This window comes from Corythoichthys intestinalis, chromosome 11 (assembly GCF_030265065.1).
Source record: "Corythoichthys intestinalis isolate RoL2023-P3 chromosome 11, ASM3026506v1, whole genome shotgun sequence".
In the NCBI taxonomy this organism is placed as follows: Eukaryota; Metazoa; Chordata; class Actinopteri; order Syngnathiformes; family Syngnathidae; genus Corythoichthys; species Corythoichthys intestinalis.
Genome location: NC_080405.1, coordinates 23,396,907 through 23,415,701, shown reverse-complemented (window position 1 = coordinate 23,415,701; position 18,795 = coordinate 23,396,907). Strand labels below are relative to the sequence as shown.

The following is an 18,795-nucleotide window of genomic DNA, read 5'->3' as shown; positions in this document are numbered from 1 at the left end:
CGAACAGATAGCGTGTCGAAGCTATCGTATGTCGAGGTACCACTGTATTTTGGCCGATTCCTGAATGTTTTGTGAACTTTATTGCATGTTGTGAGGAAACGTATCAGTTTTGTGGATTTATTTTGCATTGGTAATGAAGGTGGTCTGTTTGTCAGACCAAAGTACCAACTGAAATCGGGCGATATCTCCATGCATATGTACGCAAATTAAATTACGGTAAAATGATGAGACGTAGTAAACACTACTGTAATCTGAGATACAGGCAACAAAATAAGGAAGTCTGTTTAGCATTGAAAGGCACTGATTCGAGACCTAGACTAATTTTATTTGAAACTGTCATTCATATAAAAGATGGATGATCATGCCATAATTCTGATTCGCTGAGAAGCTGGGTTTCAGCTGAAACAGAGCAATTATTTAAACAAAAGAAGCCACAAGCATTCATTTTGGCACACTTTTTGGCACACTTTTTATTTCTTGATTTGAATACATTCGGCACTTAAGAGGCTCTTATTTTTGGCAAAAGGAGGATCTACTGAATATCGATGTAAATTTTCTGTTGGGTTGACCAAATTTATAGTACATGCACCCCATCAAAATAATTATTGCACTTTTCCTAACTCCTATGAACTTTTTTCCACTTTTAATACGTGTTTGTCCGCTATGTAATATATTTGATGATTTATAAAGGAGTATCTTGAAAATTCTTATGGGTGCCTGAAATTTTTCATAACAAAGCATGCTAAGCAGTTAAAGATACTAAATGTACAAAAAAAAATCCTAGCAAATCTGAAATTTACTAGTATTAGCATGTGAGTTTGAATTAAAAACTTATCATCTAGTATTATAAAAAGTGTGATATCCTATCAAAATAAAATATTGCTAATTTTAAAGATAAAAGAGTGACACTTGATTCATTTTTAGCACAAATAAGTACTGCACATCATTGTGATATCTTGTAACGGTTTCCTTGATTTATTTATAAATGCATTTCATTTGGAAAAAATGCTTTTTACATGTTCAGTTTTTTTCTCATGAATATGACCTTGCATTGAATTTACATTATTTTATACAATTTCATGAATAACATACTATAGAACAAAATAAGTGTGTTACCTAGTTGAACTTTGTCATCAATGGGGTTAGTGATTTGATTGCTATCGCTCTTTTAAGTAAAATCGCACTGCAACCTAGCAGATTTGTGATGTAACACCGCAAAATATTATGCAAGTCCATGCCCACTTAGTGTTTTCTACACATCTACGCGCCAATGGCCACGCTGGTTCCTAATACTTTGTATTAATGCGTGCCTCTCCTGCCAATCAGAGTGTAAGCATTTAAATATTAAACATAAAATATTCAAATTCAGTCTTGCAAGTCACTTATACATAAGGTTATGGCTGTTTGGTTGCCAAATGACCAGCAAAAATAGCTTGAAACATGATATTTGGGGCTTTTTCTTTCTTTTTTTTTTTTTTATTTTTTTTTTTAAATTTTTATGCAAATTGTTTTGCAAACCTGATGAAATGACATCAAAGGTTATGAAATATGTTTCATATCACCCAGAGGCTCCAACAACCCCACCTATAAAAATACAAAGAAAGGGACTTACGAGAAGATTAACAGTGCAACTCATGCGGTTGTTGCGACTCTCATCTCTCATCACGGTGCGGTAGTCGAGGAGACGGGTGAGCAGTCCCTTCACCAAAGAAACAAAGTGCTGAACCTGAGGCTTCAATGAGGGCTTCTCTGCTGCACAGTCTAGAAGTCTGGAAGGAGAGTTGCTAAAACTTTTATATACAGTATAATAACAGAAACAACAACATTGAAATAAATAAATAACACATTCAAGCAATGTAAGAGTTTCCAAATTTTACACCTAAAAGTGAGGCTCCCTCAAATAACTGTAAAACTGGATGATCCAAATTGCATATGTCTTGGTAAGAGGAACAACGAAATCCCTGAATAATCAATAAATGGATTAAGTGCTGCAACTGCACAATCCTTCTGTCAAGATGCATTTTCTTTTTTCTTTTGTTATGTTTATTGTTGTTTTATTGTTGTTGTAGTTAGGCTTACATGGTTTCCAGTAGATGCATGTATTGCTCATCTCCACCTCCACCCTCCACCTCGTGGTCCAACTTAAGAATGATCTCGTTCTCAAACTGTCGATAATGAGAGTTGAATGGGTGAAGCACAGAGTAAAACAAAATAAAGAAGAAACACAAACAGAAGCAGGAGTGGGTGAATCAATGATGCAAGTAGTACAAAGGTGTCTGCTTTACTTTTATGTGCAGTGTCAAAGGAAATCGATGATAGAAGGCAGTGCATGTATGTTTTCGTGACCTCAAAGGCATTTATACAGTACACAAGTCATTTTTATGTGCACTTGATTAAAGATGCATTGTATTTGTGGTCAATGTGCATGCACCTTGTTGAAATTGCCAGCGTGTCCATGTTCACAGGTGATCATGTCGAAGAAAATAGGAATGGTGGCTCTTCTCAACTCCTCCTCTGGGATCAAAGTCATCTCCAGGATTGGACCCACCATGCCAGGTATGAAACAGATCTTATGGCTGCCTGGAGGAAATTATAAAAGAAGGGCAAGTGGACAATTTTCTCAGTTCAGCAGGATACAGTTGTGGTCAAAAGTTTACATACACTTGTGAAGAACATAATGTCATGGCTCTCTTGAGTTTCCAGTTATTTCTACAACTCTGATTTTTCTCTGATAGAGTGATTGGAACAGATACTTCTTTGTCACCAGAAACATTCATGAAGTTTGGTTCTTTATGACTTTATTATGGGTGAACAGAAAAAAGTGATCAAATCTGCTGGGTCAAAAACATACGTACAGCAGCGCTAATATTTGGTAACATGTCCCTTGGCCATTTTCACTTTAATTAAGCGCTTTTGGTAGCCATCCACAAGCTTCTGGCAAGCTTCTGGTTGAATCTTTGACCACTCCTCTAGATTGAATTGGTGCAGTTCAGTTAAATTTGATGGCTTTCTGACATGGACTTGTTTCTTAAGCATTGTCCACAAGTTCTCAATGCGGTTTAAGTCAGGACTTTGGGAAGGCTATTCGAAAACCTTAATTCTAGCCTGATTTAGCCATTCCATTACCACTTTTGATGTGTGTTTGGGGTCATTGTCCTGTTGGAACACCCAACTGCGCCCAAGACCCAATCTTCGGGCTGATGACATTAGGTTATCTTGAAGAATTTGAAGGTAATCCTCCTTCTTCATTATCCCATTTACTCTCTGTAAAGCACCAGTTCTATTGTTAGCAAAACAGCCCCACAGCATAATACTACCACCACCGTGCTTGACGGTAGGCATGGTGTACTTGGGGTTAAAGGCCTCACCTTTTCTCCTCCAAACATATTGCTGGGCATTGTGGCCAAACAGCTCGATTTTTGCTTCGTCTGACCACAGAACTTTCCTCCAGAAGGTCTTATCTTTGTCCATGTGACCAGCAGCAAACTTCAGTTGAGCCTTAAGATGCCGCTTTTGGTGCAAGGGCTTCCTTCTTGCATGGCAGCCTCTCAGTCCATAGAGATGCAAAATACGCTTGACTGTGGACACTGACACCTGTGTTCCAGCAGCTTCTAATTCTTTGCAGATCTGCTTTTTGGTGATTCTCGGTTGAATTTTCACCCTCCTGACCAATTTTCTCTCAGCAGCAGGTGATAGCTTGCATTTTCTTCCTGATCGTGGCAGTGACAAAACAGTGCCATGCACTTTATACTTACAATTGTTTGCACTGTTGCTCTTGGGACCTGCAGCTGCTTTGAAATGGCTCCAAGTGACTTTCCTGACTTGTCAATGATTCGCTTTTTCAGATCCATGTATGTATATTTTTGACCCAGCAGATTTGATCAGTTTTTCTGTTAACCCATAATAATGTCATAAAAGAACCAAACTTCATGAATGTTTTTTGTGACAAAGAAGTATCTGTTCCAATCACTCTATCGGAGAAAAATCAGAGTTGTAGAAATAACTGGAAACTCAAGAGAGCCATGACATTATGTTCTTCACAAGTGTATGTAAACTTTTGACCACAACTGTATATGCAGAAATTAGTGCTCAAGTATATCGCTGTATGGGTGTCCTGATGAGAATTATTAGGTAAAGCAATTTCAAGAAACCCATTCCAATTTCGAAATCTCTGTAGTTAGCTTTGTTTGAAATTTCATACTTTCAATGTGTTAAAATTTACTTTTATTCTTAAAAGTATGTAAAAAGCACACACAACGGACATGATAACTAAATAGATGGTCATCTTAAATGAAGATGGGTCCACCGTTGTCTGGGGGCAGGCACGCCAGGGCGCTACAATGGAGGGGAGAAAAACCCGCTTCAAACACTATTATTATGGTTGCCAGGTCCCTGTGTGGCAACCACTGACACTGAACCGTGGATGTCCATGGTACTAGTTTGTCTATAATTTGCGAGCCTGGTGAGGGAGAGGTATGCCATCCTTGTCCCCACTGTCTTCAGCTATTTTTACACATAACTGTGATATTTAAAGGCTTGAATTTTGATTCTTGGTCCCTGAGAACTGTTGCAAAAATCTACATTGTTTCTCAGTCTCTGGGAGCTAAGGGACATTATGTCACCTCAAGATTGAATGTCTGGATGTGTTTTTCCACGATAACGAGTGGAAAAGGTAACTGCCTGCAGAATTATTTATGCCTATTAATCTGCTTAGTCAGTACATTGTTTAATTTATGACGTCACTCATTGCTCAAAGACCTTTGGAGGCGTGCTGGCAGCGGTTTCTACCATTTTAATCAATGACAGTTAAATAAATGAGCAATTTCTAAGTGTACTGATTTAGCAATTAAACACTTTGGGGTGCTATTGTTTCTACCCAACAGCATACGATAGGAATATACGGCATCATAACTTGAACGAGTTTAGTAACACATGCAAAATAGAGATGTAGGGGGGAAAAAAATTCCACAAAACAACAGCGATATGAAACATGATATTGTAATTTTTAGATTATAAACCGCTATTTTTTTCCACCCTTTTTCTGAATCCTCTGGCTTATAGTCCAGTGCGGCTTATTTGTTGATTTATTTTGGTTATAGGTATCACTTTATTTGACAGCGGCATCATAAGACTGTCATAATTATGACCTGACACTGTCATGGGCATTAATGAATACTTATGAAAAATGTCATTAAGTGTCATCAGGCAAATTTTGTCACTAACTCAATTTATGCCCAGCTCAGATCTTTTAGATCCATTGAAAAGTGACATAATTTGCTGGATGACATTAAAGATAGGTTCATACCGCAGGTCTTAATGCACAATTCCGATTTTTGTCATTTTTTTTGGCATGCCCATTCAAGACTGCCTTTGTCCAATGAGCCTGTTGAAGTATCATGCATGCGCACAAATTCACAGTCCGAGATGCGCTGAGCAAACTGACCTGCATGTGCAGGAGCATCAAAACAAATGACCAAACATGCTGACTCAACGTCATTCAAGGGTGATCATATTTTGATTTCCAAAAAGGACACAAATACCAGACATAAATAATCCCCGTTTAGTCTAATATTCAAAGTTTTTATGGATTGATTGCATGCACGCACTGGCCGTGCATGACACACACACTTACAAACAGTTTGCCCCGACTCTTAGCCGTGTAAGCTTGAAATATTGCTCATTTGGCACAGAGAGAAAACCCAGCATTCTCCAGCTTATCTTTAACCCATTATATTTTTTATGACTGTTGTCAAGCCCGCCCCTTCCCCAAAAGCCGTCTTCAAACTAGGCGCTAACGCTAATGCACAGCTGCACCGCGACCTTCTCTCTCTCGCTCCTTCCTGACATAATTGCTGCATGAATTCAGATTCGGGGGAATTCAGAGTTCAGACCGCAGTCACATTCTGGAAAAATCTGGCTCAGATCAGATTTTAACCCCATATGAAAGTGACCTAGATCAGATTTGAAATCGCCCACTTTTATGCGACTTTTCCCGTTCAGACCGTCAAGTTAATAGCTCACTCGAGTCGAAAAAAACACGAAAAAATCGGATTCGTGCATTAAGACCCGTAGTTTGAACCTAGCCTAAATGACATCTGTCATAAGCATTTACGAATGCTCATGACTGTTTCATGTCATAATTATGACGGTCTTATGACAGTCTTATGACACCAGTTTCATAGAATTTACCGGTTAATATCTTTTAGTGTAAATATCCTATAATACGGCGAGGACCGCTGCAGCTTACAGTCTTGGGCGACTCATCTATGAACATAAGCCGTTTTTGTGTCAAATTTGGTGGGTGGCGGCTTATAGTCAGGTGTGCCTTATAGTCAGAAAATTACGGTATATGGCATGAATTATGATACAATAGCATATCAAGCCAAATATAATTGGACAATTTGGCACGATAAGGTTTTTGTTATATGTATATGATCTCTATGATGCACAGTTAAATATTTATTAGCTTATACAATATTCTATTGCATTGCTTGATATGACGATTGCGTATGCGGTAAATGTATCATGAGAAGGACTTTCTTACCCAGTTTGAACCAAATGTCGCGAATCGCGAAGCCAATGAGTCGTCTCATATCTCCATATCTGGAATAGAGAGCCAGTCAGGCGTTCAACTGCAAAAACTCATTTTCCACCATTAAAAAGTGAACATCCCGCTGGGAAAAGTAACGCTGCACTAATCTGCCTTAACATGAACCTAATTGAATTATCTATCCTCACGCAGTCCAAATCGGCTGTGGGAGTATAAACAGTGATGTAAATCCTAAAATAGATGTGTTTCATTAGAGCAGCGGAGGTGTACGAGTGATGTGGCATTTCTCTCACTTGGTGAGAATCTTGTTTCTCTTTGTTGGCGAGAAATGTTGCAGCTGCAGAGACTCCTGAGTAATGAATGCAACCGCCAAGTGAAAGTAGTTATTCCACAACTAAACAGAAAACAAGAGGACATACGAGTCACATGTGAAAACCAGCTTTCAAAAATAATTCTTTCGCAGAGGTACAGTACACACCTGTACTTCAAAGTCATCATTGTTGAGAAACTTTTTATTCATTGTGTCAGCGTAAGTATTGATGGCTCTCAGGAACACCCTAAATCACAACAAATATAGCCACATATGCAGCATAATGAATCAGCACTAGCTTGTTTGTCAAAATGATTGATCACTCCATAAAGAAATAGCTTTAAAAGCTGCTGTAGTCTGTAGCATTTCAACTGCTCTTTTACAATTTGTATCTGGTGACAAAGTTTCACAACATAACTGCTCACTGTAGCATACCTGTTCTGTACCATGATCATGGCCATCCAGTCAGAGGGGTACACATGCTTCCCGATCAGGTCTTTAAAAAGTAGGAAGGACTCCATGAGAAAGTCCTGAAATAAAGAGAACAGTCTTTTTTTTCCAACTCTATTGAAAAATTACTCGATTATTGGGAGCACAGCATGGACACTTACCACCAGATCTGAGGTTCTCGCAAAGGTTTCTATGTATGTCGAGTAATGACGGTCATCCATTTGACTGAGGATGGCTGTCATGCAAGCCACCACCCGGGACTATTTGGATCATTTTTAGGAATGGGGGGGACAAAACAGAAGGAGAGCTTTGGTTACCTATCATTTGTGTGCAGCTGCTCCTCAAATGACCGCTACACTTCAAACAACAACAAACATGCTCACTGGAGTAATTGGGTCTTTATAATTTTTTAAAATTTCCTCCAAATATTTGAACGTCAGTCTCATAGTTCAGTTTACATGACCATTTTAGAGAACAAGGTGACAGAGTAATGAAAAGCCAGTCACTAGTTTTGCAGTTCATGCTTGTTCTACCTAGATTTTGACATCATGAAAAAGAAAATCGTTTAAAAATGAACAGCCTATCTGATAAGATACTCTGGTGTGTCCACCTCCGCGTAATCCGAGTGGTGGGAGGCGATTTTCAGGAAATATAAGTCTCTCATATTTTCTGTGGTGGTCTGTGTTGCTGTATTTCTCATGGTTCTTGCATTATGTGGTTGTTGTTGCATTGCCTGCATTCGTGCCTTGCTTAATCAACTTAATCTCCACCACCATAGCACCAACAAATTCTAGGTTACAGGAGATGTATCCAATGATATTTCAAAACAATGAGTATGACGCAAGTGCTCATATTGCCCTCGTTAATTTTGAGCTTCCTTTCCAAGACGATGAAGATGACAATGATGATGATAACTTCTCTATTCCAGATGCTCTGTTCCACAACCACCTCCACCTCCTGTTTATGAAAATGTGTGTCGACAAACTAAATGAATTGTTTGAATAAAGCCCTTTGGGAGGTTATTTCTGATGATGCTTTTTCCACAAATAAGGAGGGAAATGATAAGATAATTATTCGATGCGTATTTAATATTTGCTTTTAACAATGATTGCTTATAATAAAGTCGAGTTGACTGATTGCAATAAAGAAATGTTTTAGTGATTGATTGCCAGAAAAATATAGACATGTGTTGCTCTCAATAAAACTTCCTTGCAGTGTTGTTTTCGTCAACGATGACAATAACAAAAATATTTCGTCAACAGACAATTTTTTCGTGATGATGATGTCACAATGACGCGCTGAAAATGTGTTTTGGGAGACTACAACATAACGAGATTGACGCCAGTTGTCATCTGATGGCACGAAAACGAGATAAAAATTTGCCATAGTTTCCGTTATAAATTCACAATGTGTGATATTTTCTTATTCAGGGTCCCCCCAGGATTGATAAATCTAAATTCAAGACTTTTAAAACCTTTTTTAATGCCATTTCAACTGAAAATTAATACTATTCTCACACCCATTATTTAGATAATATTTAATCATATTAAAAAAATATAGCACTGAATATCAAATTTAACCTCAATTACTAAGTGTGTTTGACAAAAGACTGCACATTTACTGAAGATAAAATTAAAACACATTTAAATATAAGGTCTTTCAGATTTTTTCCCCCAGGATAAAATGGATTTTACACTATTTTTGTAAATCAACTTCAGAAATTACATTTGCAATACAACAGGTTTCCCTTTTAAGAGGACCTAGTCAAGGTGGTAGGTTGGTGATTGTCAAATTGGTCACCTTAACTGGTGATTGTCAAATTGGTCACCTTAACTGTAACGTGCTTGGAAAAATCTTGCAATTGGCAGTGAAAGTTTAAAAAACAGCCACTAAATAGCAGTAGTTTACCAATAATTACCACAAAATAAAAAAGCTACACATGACCATTTCCCTTGGTAATTGTTTTTTTCTAATCACATTACAAGAAGTATACAAAACACATGTTAATCCTTTGTTCGCTATTGAAGACATTTCTTTTAATCAGATAGAGAAAATCCACACTCTTATTCAATCAAGAAAAACATTTAAATATACCAGGAGATGTTTTACTATCGCCTACATTATAATTTGCCTATCACCATGCCATGTTATTCAGATCGTTACACCGCACTCGTTCCAATAATAGTGTCAACCGCGTTGTGTATCTGAGGGTGATGGTGGATCTACGACTCCGGTTTATCCATGCTAAGGCTAGTGCACCTGCCAATACCCCACTGAACATGGCTAACTCTTGAGTTACGTTAACACACAGTACTGTGCGATTGCCTGCTGTTGTGATTTTGATGCTAATGATGCTAACAGCGCGCACGCACGAGGTGCATTATGATTTGTAGTGCAGTGCATCGAAAAATTCTACGCGTCATCTTCGTTATGGATTAAAAAAAAAAAAAAAAAAAAAAAAAAAAAAAAAACTTCGTCGCGGATATAATTTAGGTTGCACTGAGATGTTTTTCAAAATTAAAACCACGGTGAAAAAATTCCAGACTTACGACAGCTAATTTAATACTTTTAATACCTTTAATAATGGAAAACTACATTAAATGCTTTTTTAATACTTTTAATAACCCGCGGGTACCCTGTAATTGTATGTGTAGTTAGAACGCATTTAGCAGCGTTTGGTCGTGTCACTCATTTGACGTGCAGCGTGCTCCCCGCCCCCGTCGCCCCACGCACAGCCTTAAGCGTGTGTTCATTCCAGGCTCCTTTTGTGAAATGTGTCAGGTGCTGCTTGGTAAGTTTTGTTTTCTAATCTTGGCTATGCAATATTGCTCTAGCCTTCAAAGGTCTGTGCTGAGTGATCATCACACACTAAACTAAGTTGTGGCGTTAAAGTAGCGCTCGCGCTAGCATTAGCATTTAGCACAGTGAATCTGTGTCTTCTTAAACTCTTGGAAAACATTTTACATACAGTTCATAGCGTCCAGGAAAGTTTATTTAATTGCAAATAATGTGCTGTTTTCCTGCTGAGTGTATATTATAATCATGAAAATGGTGATGTCCTTGTAGACACTACAGTTATGTGCTCGTCTATATTGTTCATTCGAAATAGTTGGCAACCTTTTATTTACAGTATTTATTCATGGACTAAAACTTTTGAAGTTTATAGCCGAAAACATTTTCAGAATAGTCGACTAAAACTAGTCGAAATTTGTCTGAGTTTTCGTTGACTAAAACTAGATGAAGACGAACCCTTTTTGAAATGACTAAAATATAACTAAGACTAATAAGTATTTTCTTCCAAAAGACTAAGACTTCAGGGGCTGTCACCAGCTTGCTTCCCCAATTCCCTTTTAGGGCAAGACACCCATCTGTTGCTTGGGCCAACCCAAATAAAAAGAATGTTTCACCAAAAAGCTGGGTGCATTCTCTCCTTATTTTGGGTAATTTTATAAATGTCAGTGTTAGGATTTTTATTTGAACTTGACACTATCCACAATATTTTGTTGAATGTTGGCACCTGAGCCAATGAAGGACATGTTCATTTTAGTTCCTGGATGAAAGTGCATATGCAGTACAGCAAAGTGGACCAAACTTATAAATGTTTCAAAATCCAAATCATTTGGCAGATTTTTGGGTGTGCTTGAGTTTTGTGCACAAATTTGAGTTACAAGTATTCATCAGATCAGTGGTTCTCAAAAATTGTACAGCAAATACCACCTGAAGAAGGGCTTGGGGCTTCAAGTATCACCATTATGGCAAACATTAATATATATTAATGTTGTAGGTGTTAGTAAAAAAAGCATTTTTTTTCCTTTTTTTTTTTCTTTTATTAAAAAGCCACAGTTTGAGCGTAAGCTCTGTGCCTAGATAGGCGCAATGTTTTTTGAAAATTATGCTTAAAGGTAATGTCCTTAAAAGTTGTTCCTAAATACAGTATTTTAAAAAATACAGTACTGAAAAATGTGAATCTGAATAAATTAGATTAAGTTGAATACAACTGTACTCTATAAATGTAATGTAGATTAAAAAGGTTGTTTGAACATTTAATTATTTCACATACCACTAGAGGGTACTGTTGGTGGTACCAGTACCACACTTTGAGAACCACCACCCAAGATGTTTCTGGTAGTCTTGTCAGACATTTTGACTCTCATCTAAACTGGCTTCATCAGTTCATGCAACGCGGTATAGTTTTGGCCGTCTACGTGAAGATGGAAAGTCCCTCTCCAAACGGGGGCGGTTAGATTCCGACCTACTGTGTCTCTACATAGGATGATGTCCTTTCGTCCTTTCATCCCTTTCAAAGAAATTAAGGCTACGTCTACACTACGACGGATAATTTTTTTGCCTTGTAATTCGGACATTATTTTATACCTGTCCACACTACGTTTAAGGTGTGTTTATAAACGCCACACTCCTGCAAGGGACGCAGACGCAAAAAGGAGCAGCCTCGTGTGTGAGGTCATCATCCGCGCGAGTCACCTGTGAACTTGAAGCATATAATTTTTCGCCGTAGTTCGATGTCTTCTCCGGACATAATCAAACTTAAGGTTTACAAGCTTTTTCAGTTGTAAAAAGACGAGCAGCAAAGCCATGTCTGTACCATTCGCCTCCATTGTTTACAATGCCGTAATGACAATGGCGCGCTACATGATGTCACTTCCTTTGTATCCGATTGCTATACGGAGATACCTGTATGCCCCCAACAAGACAGTCTGCTTTGACTGCAGCACCTCCAGTGCCTCTTTGGAACTGAATGGATTATTAATGAGTTGCCATCCAACGATGCTCATTGACGGATAGTGGCCTCTCTGCATGGCACCTTAACAACTGTTGTTTGTATTCCTATACCACTAGCCGCTTGGGGCAGGTCGCTAATTTGCAGCATCAATTGTGGTGTTTCCACACTAAATCCCAGACCAGTCCTTCCTAACTATGCCTTGTTGCATGAACTGATGAAGTCTGCTTTGCAAAATGTTGGCTGCGAACTTCCAAACAAGCAGAAAATTGCCAGTTAGTGAACAATTCTTAGAGAAGGAGGCTTCAAACTTTTGATGGTTGCACCCAGTTTAAGTAAATTTTGAAACAAAACAGAAAATAAAGAATTACACATTTACTTTGCCTTGTATAGTACATTAAAGTGCCTGTGACACGAAAAAGCATGTTTATTTCATAATACACATAATCCACCGCTTGGATGTGTGCGGAAGCGATCGCTATATTTATTTAGTTTTTTTAATCTCGCGCCATGAAAATGAGTGACTTCTGGCAACAGTCTCGAGTTGAGAAAGAGGGCTCTGTGATGTGTACAGAGGAAGTGCAACTGCCAATGGGTTTTCCCATTGACTGTGTATCAAATACTTGTTCTCCCCACTGTATATATATATATATATATATATATATGCTTATCCCCCCCGGTGTTCTGACAAATTTTCCGACCAATCAGAAATTGCAACTTTGAGTTAAAAATAGCCGTGAATACAGCGATTACAAAGTAAACACTACAAGCTTTTTTTAAATAAAGGACTACTTAAGTCTGATCATGGATGGGCATGTACCGTAAAAAGCTCTCCTCATACACATTAGCTGCACATGTTAGCTGCAAAACAACTGCAGCCGCCCTCCTCCACTGAGTGTCTCGCTGTTTACGACTTCGCCGTGTAGCAAAGCATTATTTTGACATATTGGTGTTGACCATTTGGCAGCTACACGCTCCTCCGGCGTCGGCCGGTTTGTTCGGCGGTCATTGTCCAGCTGCTTCCCCGGTGAGCTCTCCTGTCCGAAGTAGCAGGGGAAGGAGCTGTAAATTGATCTCCGCCAGGCGGTTTGCCGATCGGCATTGACAATCCCTCAACCCAGACTTTGAAACATCACTCGGTGTGGGTTAGCATGTCGGCTAGCTGTCACGCCTCTTGGTTTGTTTACATTCTCCGAAGCCGGGAAGGGAAATGAAAAAAGCCCGATTTAGGTGACACAAAATATCGTTCGGGAGGTGCGACAGTAAAGGTGAAGTCGACAGTTTTGACCATTATGGAGTCATTTTGCCATGTCATCTTGAATAAATGCATTTTTATTATTTAAGACTGTTATTTGTCATGACCATACCATTTATTTAGCTATTGGGGAAAAATACTTGGATAAAAAGAATATCTTGTAAAAATAGTGGAGTAGAGATACTGAAACCATGACATTTTGCAGCTCTCTTTGTCGCGTGTTCCTCATTGTGAATAATTCACCCTCCATGGGCTGCATACTAAATCAGATGAAATCGTGACTCCGCTGACGTCATCCACCTGTTGTGGACGCTAGAGCCCTAAAATGGTAGGCGTGGCTAACCGGCAGATTAAAAGACTAATTTCTCGTCATCTGCGCTTTGCTAAATTGTTGTATATAGTCGAATCGTCTCAAAATATGATTCTAATTCACATAGTAATCCTATTTAAGACTTTTTTTCTCCTGTCGTACGCACTTTAAGGACAACATTGTAGACAACGTTTTGGAACAAGTATATTGCAAACACGTCCAGTTTGAGCGGGCAAATAAAAATGGATCACTATGCTCTCATAACTATTAGTAGGGCAATAAAACTTTCCTAGCCATTAAAGCAGAAATTCACTCATCGAAAAACTTTTTCACAAGCTCAGCCTGCACTGGGGAGGACTATTTCAAGGGCAAAATGACAGAATAAAAGAACGAGGCAAAAACAAACTAGCAATGAACTGGGAGATCATAAACAAATGATGGTATGCATGTAAAAACAGTTTTGCAACATTTATCATGCTGTGACATTCCTTGGATTTATAACAAAGTGAAATTTCATTTAAATGTTGTGCATAGTGTAGAAACTCACAAAGAATGTAATGACCTTGCGATTTGCATGCTCCACACCAATAAGCTTTTAGCCAAAAAAAAAGCAAGGTAGATGGGTCAGGAATAGATCAGCAGACCAGAGGAGTTGGACCACCTTGATGCTTATCGTTCATTGAGCAAAGTGCTTTTGTCCATTTTTATTGCCTAATGTGGGGGGTCCTGCCATTCCTTATTGCATCGACAAAGTCAAGTTAAGAGGTCTCTGTTTTTTACCATTTGACGGTTTCAAATGTTAGCAAAACACTATTGATTTGAAGTTAAGAAATGAAAAGGAATACGGTGATAGACTATACAAGTAGTGGCACTGAAAGGGAATGCACATGCATATTTAATAATTATTAAAGAATAGTACAATGGCGCATAGAGTGCTGGCCAAAAGTATTGGCACCCCTGCAATTCTGTCATAAAATGCTCTATTTCTCCCAGAAAATGATTGCAATTATAAATACTTTGGTAGTAATATCTTCATTTATTTTGCTTGCAATTAAAATACACAAAAGACAATGAAAAACAAAAATTAAACCATCATTTTACACAAAACTCCAAAAATGGGCCGGACAAAAGTATTGGCACCCTCAGCCTAATACTTGGTAGCACAACCTTTAGACAAAATAACCGCGAACAACTGCTGCTGCTATCCATCAATGAGTTTCTTACAATGCGCAGCTGGAATTTTAGACCATTCTTCTTTGGCCAAGTGTGCCAGGTCTCAGATTTGAAGGGTGCCTTCTCCAAACGGCCATTTTCAGAGCTTTCCACAGGTGGTCTATGGGATTCAGGTCTGGACTCATTGCTGGCCACTTCAGAAGTCTCCAGTGCTTTCTCTCAAACCATTTTCTAGTGCTTTTTAAAGTGTGTTTTGGGTCATTGTCCTGCTGGAAGACCCATGACCTCTGAGGGAGACCTAGCTTTCTCACAATGGGCCCTACATTTTGCTGCAAAATTTGTTGGTAGTCTTCAGACTTCATAATGCCATGCACACAGACAAGCAGTCCAGTGCCAGAGGCAGCAAAGCAAACCCCAAAACATCAGGGAACCTCCCCCATGTTTGACTGTGGGGACTGTGTTCTTTTCTTTGAAGGCCTTGTTTTTTTCCCTGTTAACACGATGTTGATGCCTTTTCCCAAAAAGCTGTACTTTTGTCTCATCTGACCAGAGAACATTCTTCCAAAACGTTTTTGGCTTTCTCAGGTATGTTTTGGCAAACTCCAGCCAGGCTTTTTTATGTCTCTGGGTCAAAAGTGGGGTCTTCCTGGGTATCCTACCATAGAGTCACTTTTCATTCAGATGCCGACGGATAGTACTGGTTGACGCTGTTGTACCCTCGGACTGCAGGACAGCTTGAAGTTGTTTGGATGTTAGTCAAGGTTCTTTATCCACAATCAGCACAATCTTTCGTTGAAATCTCTCGTCAATTTTTCTTTTTTGTCCACATCTAGGGAGTTTAGTCACAGTGCCATGGGCTTTACACTTATTGATGACACTGCGCACGGTAGACACACGAACAAGCCCAAGCTTCCTCACAATTTTTCTTCTTAAGTCCTCAAGCAGTTCTTTGGTCTTCTTTTCTCCATGCTCAATGTGGTAAACACAAGGACACAGGACTGAGGTTAAGTCAACTTTAATCCATTTTAACTGGCTGCAAGGGTGATTTAGTTATTGCCACTGCCTGTTATGTGCCACAGGTAAGTAACACTGCTGTTGATTACACAAATTAGAAAAGCATCACATGATTTTTCAAAGGGTACTAATACTTTTGTCTGGCCCATTTTTGGAGTTTCGTGTAAAAAATTTTAATGGTTTAATTTTTTCCCATTCTCTTTTGTGTTTTATTATTGCAAGCAAAATCAATGAAGATATTACTACCAAAGCATGTGTAATTGCAACCATTTTCTGGGAGAAATAGAGCATTATCTGAGAGAATTGCAGGGATGCCAATACTTTTGGCCAGCACTGTAATTGCATTGCGTTATACTAAAAGGTTTCTTATATTATTACAGCTAAATAAGATGATCACAAATCAGTAATATTAGACTCCAATGGTTATTTAGTAACACAGAGTAAAAAATGCATACAAACATACACAGAAATGCACAAACCAGTCAGCTGGTCACATGATCTGCTGTCCCACTTTACTGTACCATAATTAGGCTTCTAAGGTATAGGAATCTAGACTGTATGGATCATATCCTTTTTTTTTCGTAACATCAAACACATGTGCACATCTGGGTGGAGAATGTTTACATTGCAGCCTTACATCATCAACACGGAATATTTTTTTGAAGTGTTTGTGTGTGTGCCTCTGGTCTTATGCAACCGTGAGGAGATTAGTGACAAAACAGGACACAGATGCTGGGGAGCTGGAGAGTCCTGGGATTTGCCCTTCTTACTTCCCCCTCCTCCACCTCTTCATTCTTTTAATTTCCCTCACTTATCACTCATGTACATAATGCATCAATATCTCCTATCGCCCACCTGTATCCAAACAGCAGCAGAGAATTAAGCTGCCAAATGATGCCATTAAAATGTTTAGGATATTGCCAAAGCCGCAAGTGTTGTGATTAAATCAAATGTTGATTTAATCACCTATAGTGTTCAGTGTTTGGAAAATCAAGAGCAACACTTTTCTCTTAAAAACAGACTGAATTTATGTCAACAGCTCCGAACCCTGTCATCACAGATTACAGCCACCCATGAGATGCCCAGCGGGGGGAAGCGCTTATATAAGACTGATGCAATTAAATATGATTAATTACGATCATTAAGCCTTAATTGAGAAAGCGCCGCAAAGACTCGTGTGCTCATTTTTGAAAAATGAAAAAATGGTAGCTAAGTGTTGACCGGTCTCAACAGACCCAGCACTGTGGAATTAAGCCAAAATATCCAGGTAAAAATATGTTTCAAAATTTTAACAAAACCACCAAGGTGTTCATTTTCTATATTGGGGGAGTCCTGACATCTGTGATAGACAGCATGGAAACCTCTTTTAATATGGTTTCACCCCTCCTATAAGCTTGAAACAAAAGATATGAAAACAATCCTTTGAAACAAATGCAAACAAAACATGCTTCTAAAATGCATACAATACAAAGGGAAATAACACAGTTATGTGTGTTCGACGTGTGCACAAGTGATCCAAACTATGGAGAGTCTTTGAGTGCCTGTGTGTGGACTGTAGCTGGCAGCATGATGCGTGTGTGATTGCTCATTGTGTTCATGTTCCACTGTTCTTGAAATATTCAATCAATAGCTTAAAAGTGCATCGTCAACTCTCCTCCATGGCTCTCTTCTTTCAAGAGAACTTAGCTTTCCGATATCTTGCGAGTACTTGAGTGATAACAAGTTGATGCATTACACCCCCCCACATACACCCCCCAAACACACACACACCCACGCACACACACACAATATCTGTGAAGCAGCATGCTACAGTAGAACATATACTAGTACACTATAGCTGCATTTTGTCCAGGAAAATAAGGAGGTAAGAGAACTCTTTTAATACAAAAAAAAAGGTACTTTGTCACAGCCAAAGGAAAAAACAATACACATTTTGAAATATGAATGTAATACCTGAAGCAAATCGAATTTTCAACTTTTAAAGGAATTAAATTAAGTCTACTTTAAAGCACTTTGAGGCCTTATGTTGAAAGGCTTCTGTACATTATCATTCCTTTGAGCAAAGAACTCTCTGAGAGCAGGCTCTAACATCTATTTTCTGTACAAAGTGGACGTCTAATAACAGTAAGAAAGCAATTCATATGAAGTATGGTTAAAAAAAAAAAAAAAAGAAGAGTATGCCAGGGTACAATTGCATTGCAAGAAGACCAATTCAGAGTATGGAGAATGTTTATATTTTGGGAGTCCAAACAACATAGCCATATGCCTTAATGAATCACTAGAGACATTGCCTGTATAATTCAAGGTTGTATTATTTTACCAGTTTAAACCTGGAAAGAATTAAATGACCTACGATTATCTACTATATTTATGGGGAAAAAGTCTTTAAATGCAAACCTGGTGGTCAACCAGCATATCAAATTGTGTTGGGTCCACTGTATGAGTTTTTTGTTTTGTTGTATTTGCTGTATATTAATAGAAGTACAGTAATTACATATTATGAAAAAAATATTTATCAAATAACAGCAGCTCCTTCAGATTAAGGTTCACCTATAGACCCTACTCACATGACGTCACAACCACGCCTCCGCGCCATATTGTCCGTCTACTCGTCGTTTTGACGCATTACCGCTACGTAAATTCCTCCTATTATGGCGTGTTTTTCTGCTCGTTAACATTAATAATCAAAATGGTGAAGGTGTGTGTGGCGGTTGGTTGCAATAACAGAGAAGACAGACGGAGAGACTTGAAGTTCTACCGTATTCCGAGTGACCGGGAGAGGAGAGCGAGCTGGACTGCTGCAATTCGACGAGAAAACTGGGCTCCAAACGATTACCACGGATTATGTAGTAGTCATTTTATATCTGGTAAGATGCATTTAATATATATTTAGAGGGTTTTGGGCTGACAACCACAATTAAGATCATTGAGAGGCTAATCGCCGACAACATACAGTTTCAAATTCAAGATGCTTATTTCTTCCACCATCATTACA

General features: G+C 38.6%; 1 protein-coding gene across 6 annotated transcripts in view; it reads right to left on the bottom strand.

Moving 5' to 3' along the window:
* The window catches only part of LOC130924409 (dedicator of cytokinesis protein 2-like), a 315,198-nt gene that overhangs the window by 41,406 nt on the left and 254,997 nt on the right, over positions 1–18,795 (bottom strand). For all 6 annotated transcript variants that reach the window (XM_057850956.1, XM_057850960.1, XM_057850959.1 and 3 more), the window contains 8 exons: positions 7,472–7,570; positions 7,296–7,390; positions 7,029–7,107; positions 6,844–6,944; positions 6,545–6,603; positions 2,432–2,580; positions 2,080–2,165; positions 1,613–1,769 (listed from right to left, as the gene is read on the bottom strand). In XM_057850956.1, coding sequence (XP_057706939.1) covers positions 1,613–1,769; positions 2,080–2,165; positions 2,432–2,580; positions 6,545–6,603; positions 6,844–6,944; positions 7,029–7,107; positions 7,296–7,390; positions 7,472–7,570 — 825 coding nt within the window. The remainder of the gene's footprint in view (positions 1–1,612; positions 1,770–2,079; positions 2,166–2,431; positions 2,581–6,544; positions 6,604–6,843; positions 6,945–7,028; positions 7,108–7,295; positions 7,391–7,471; positions 7,571–18,795) is intronic.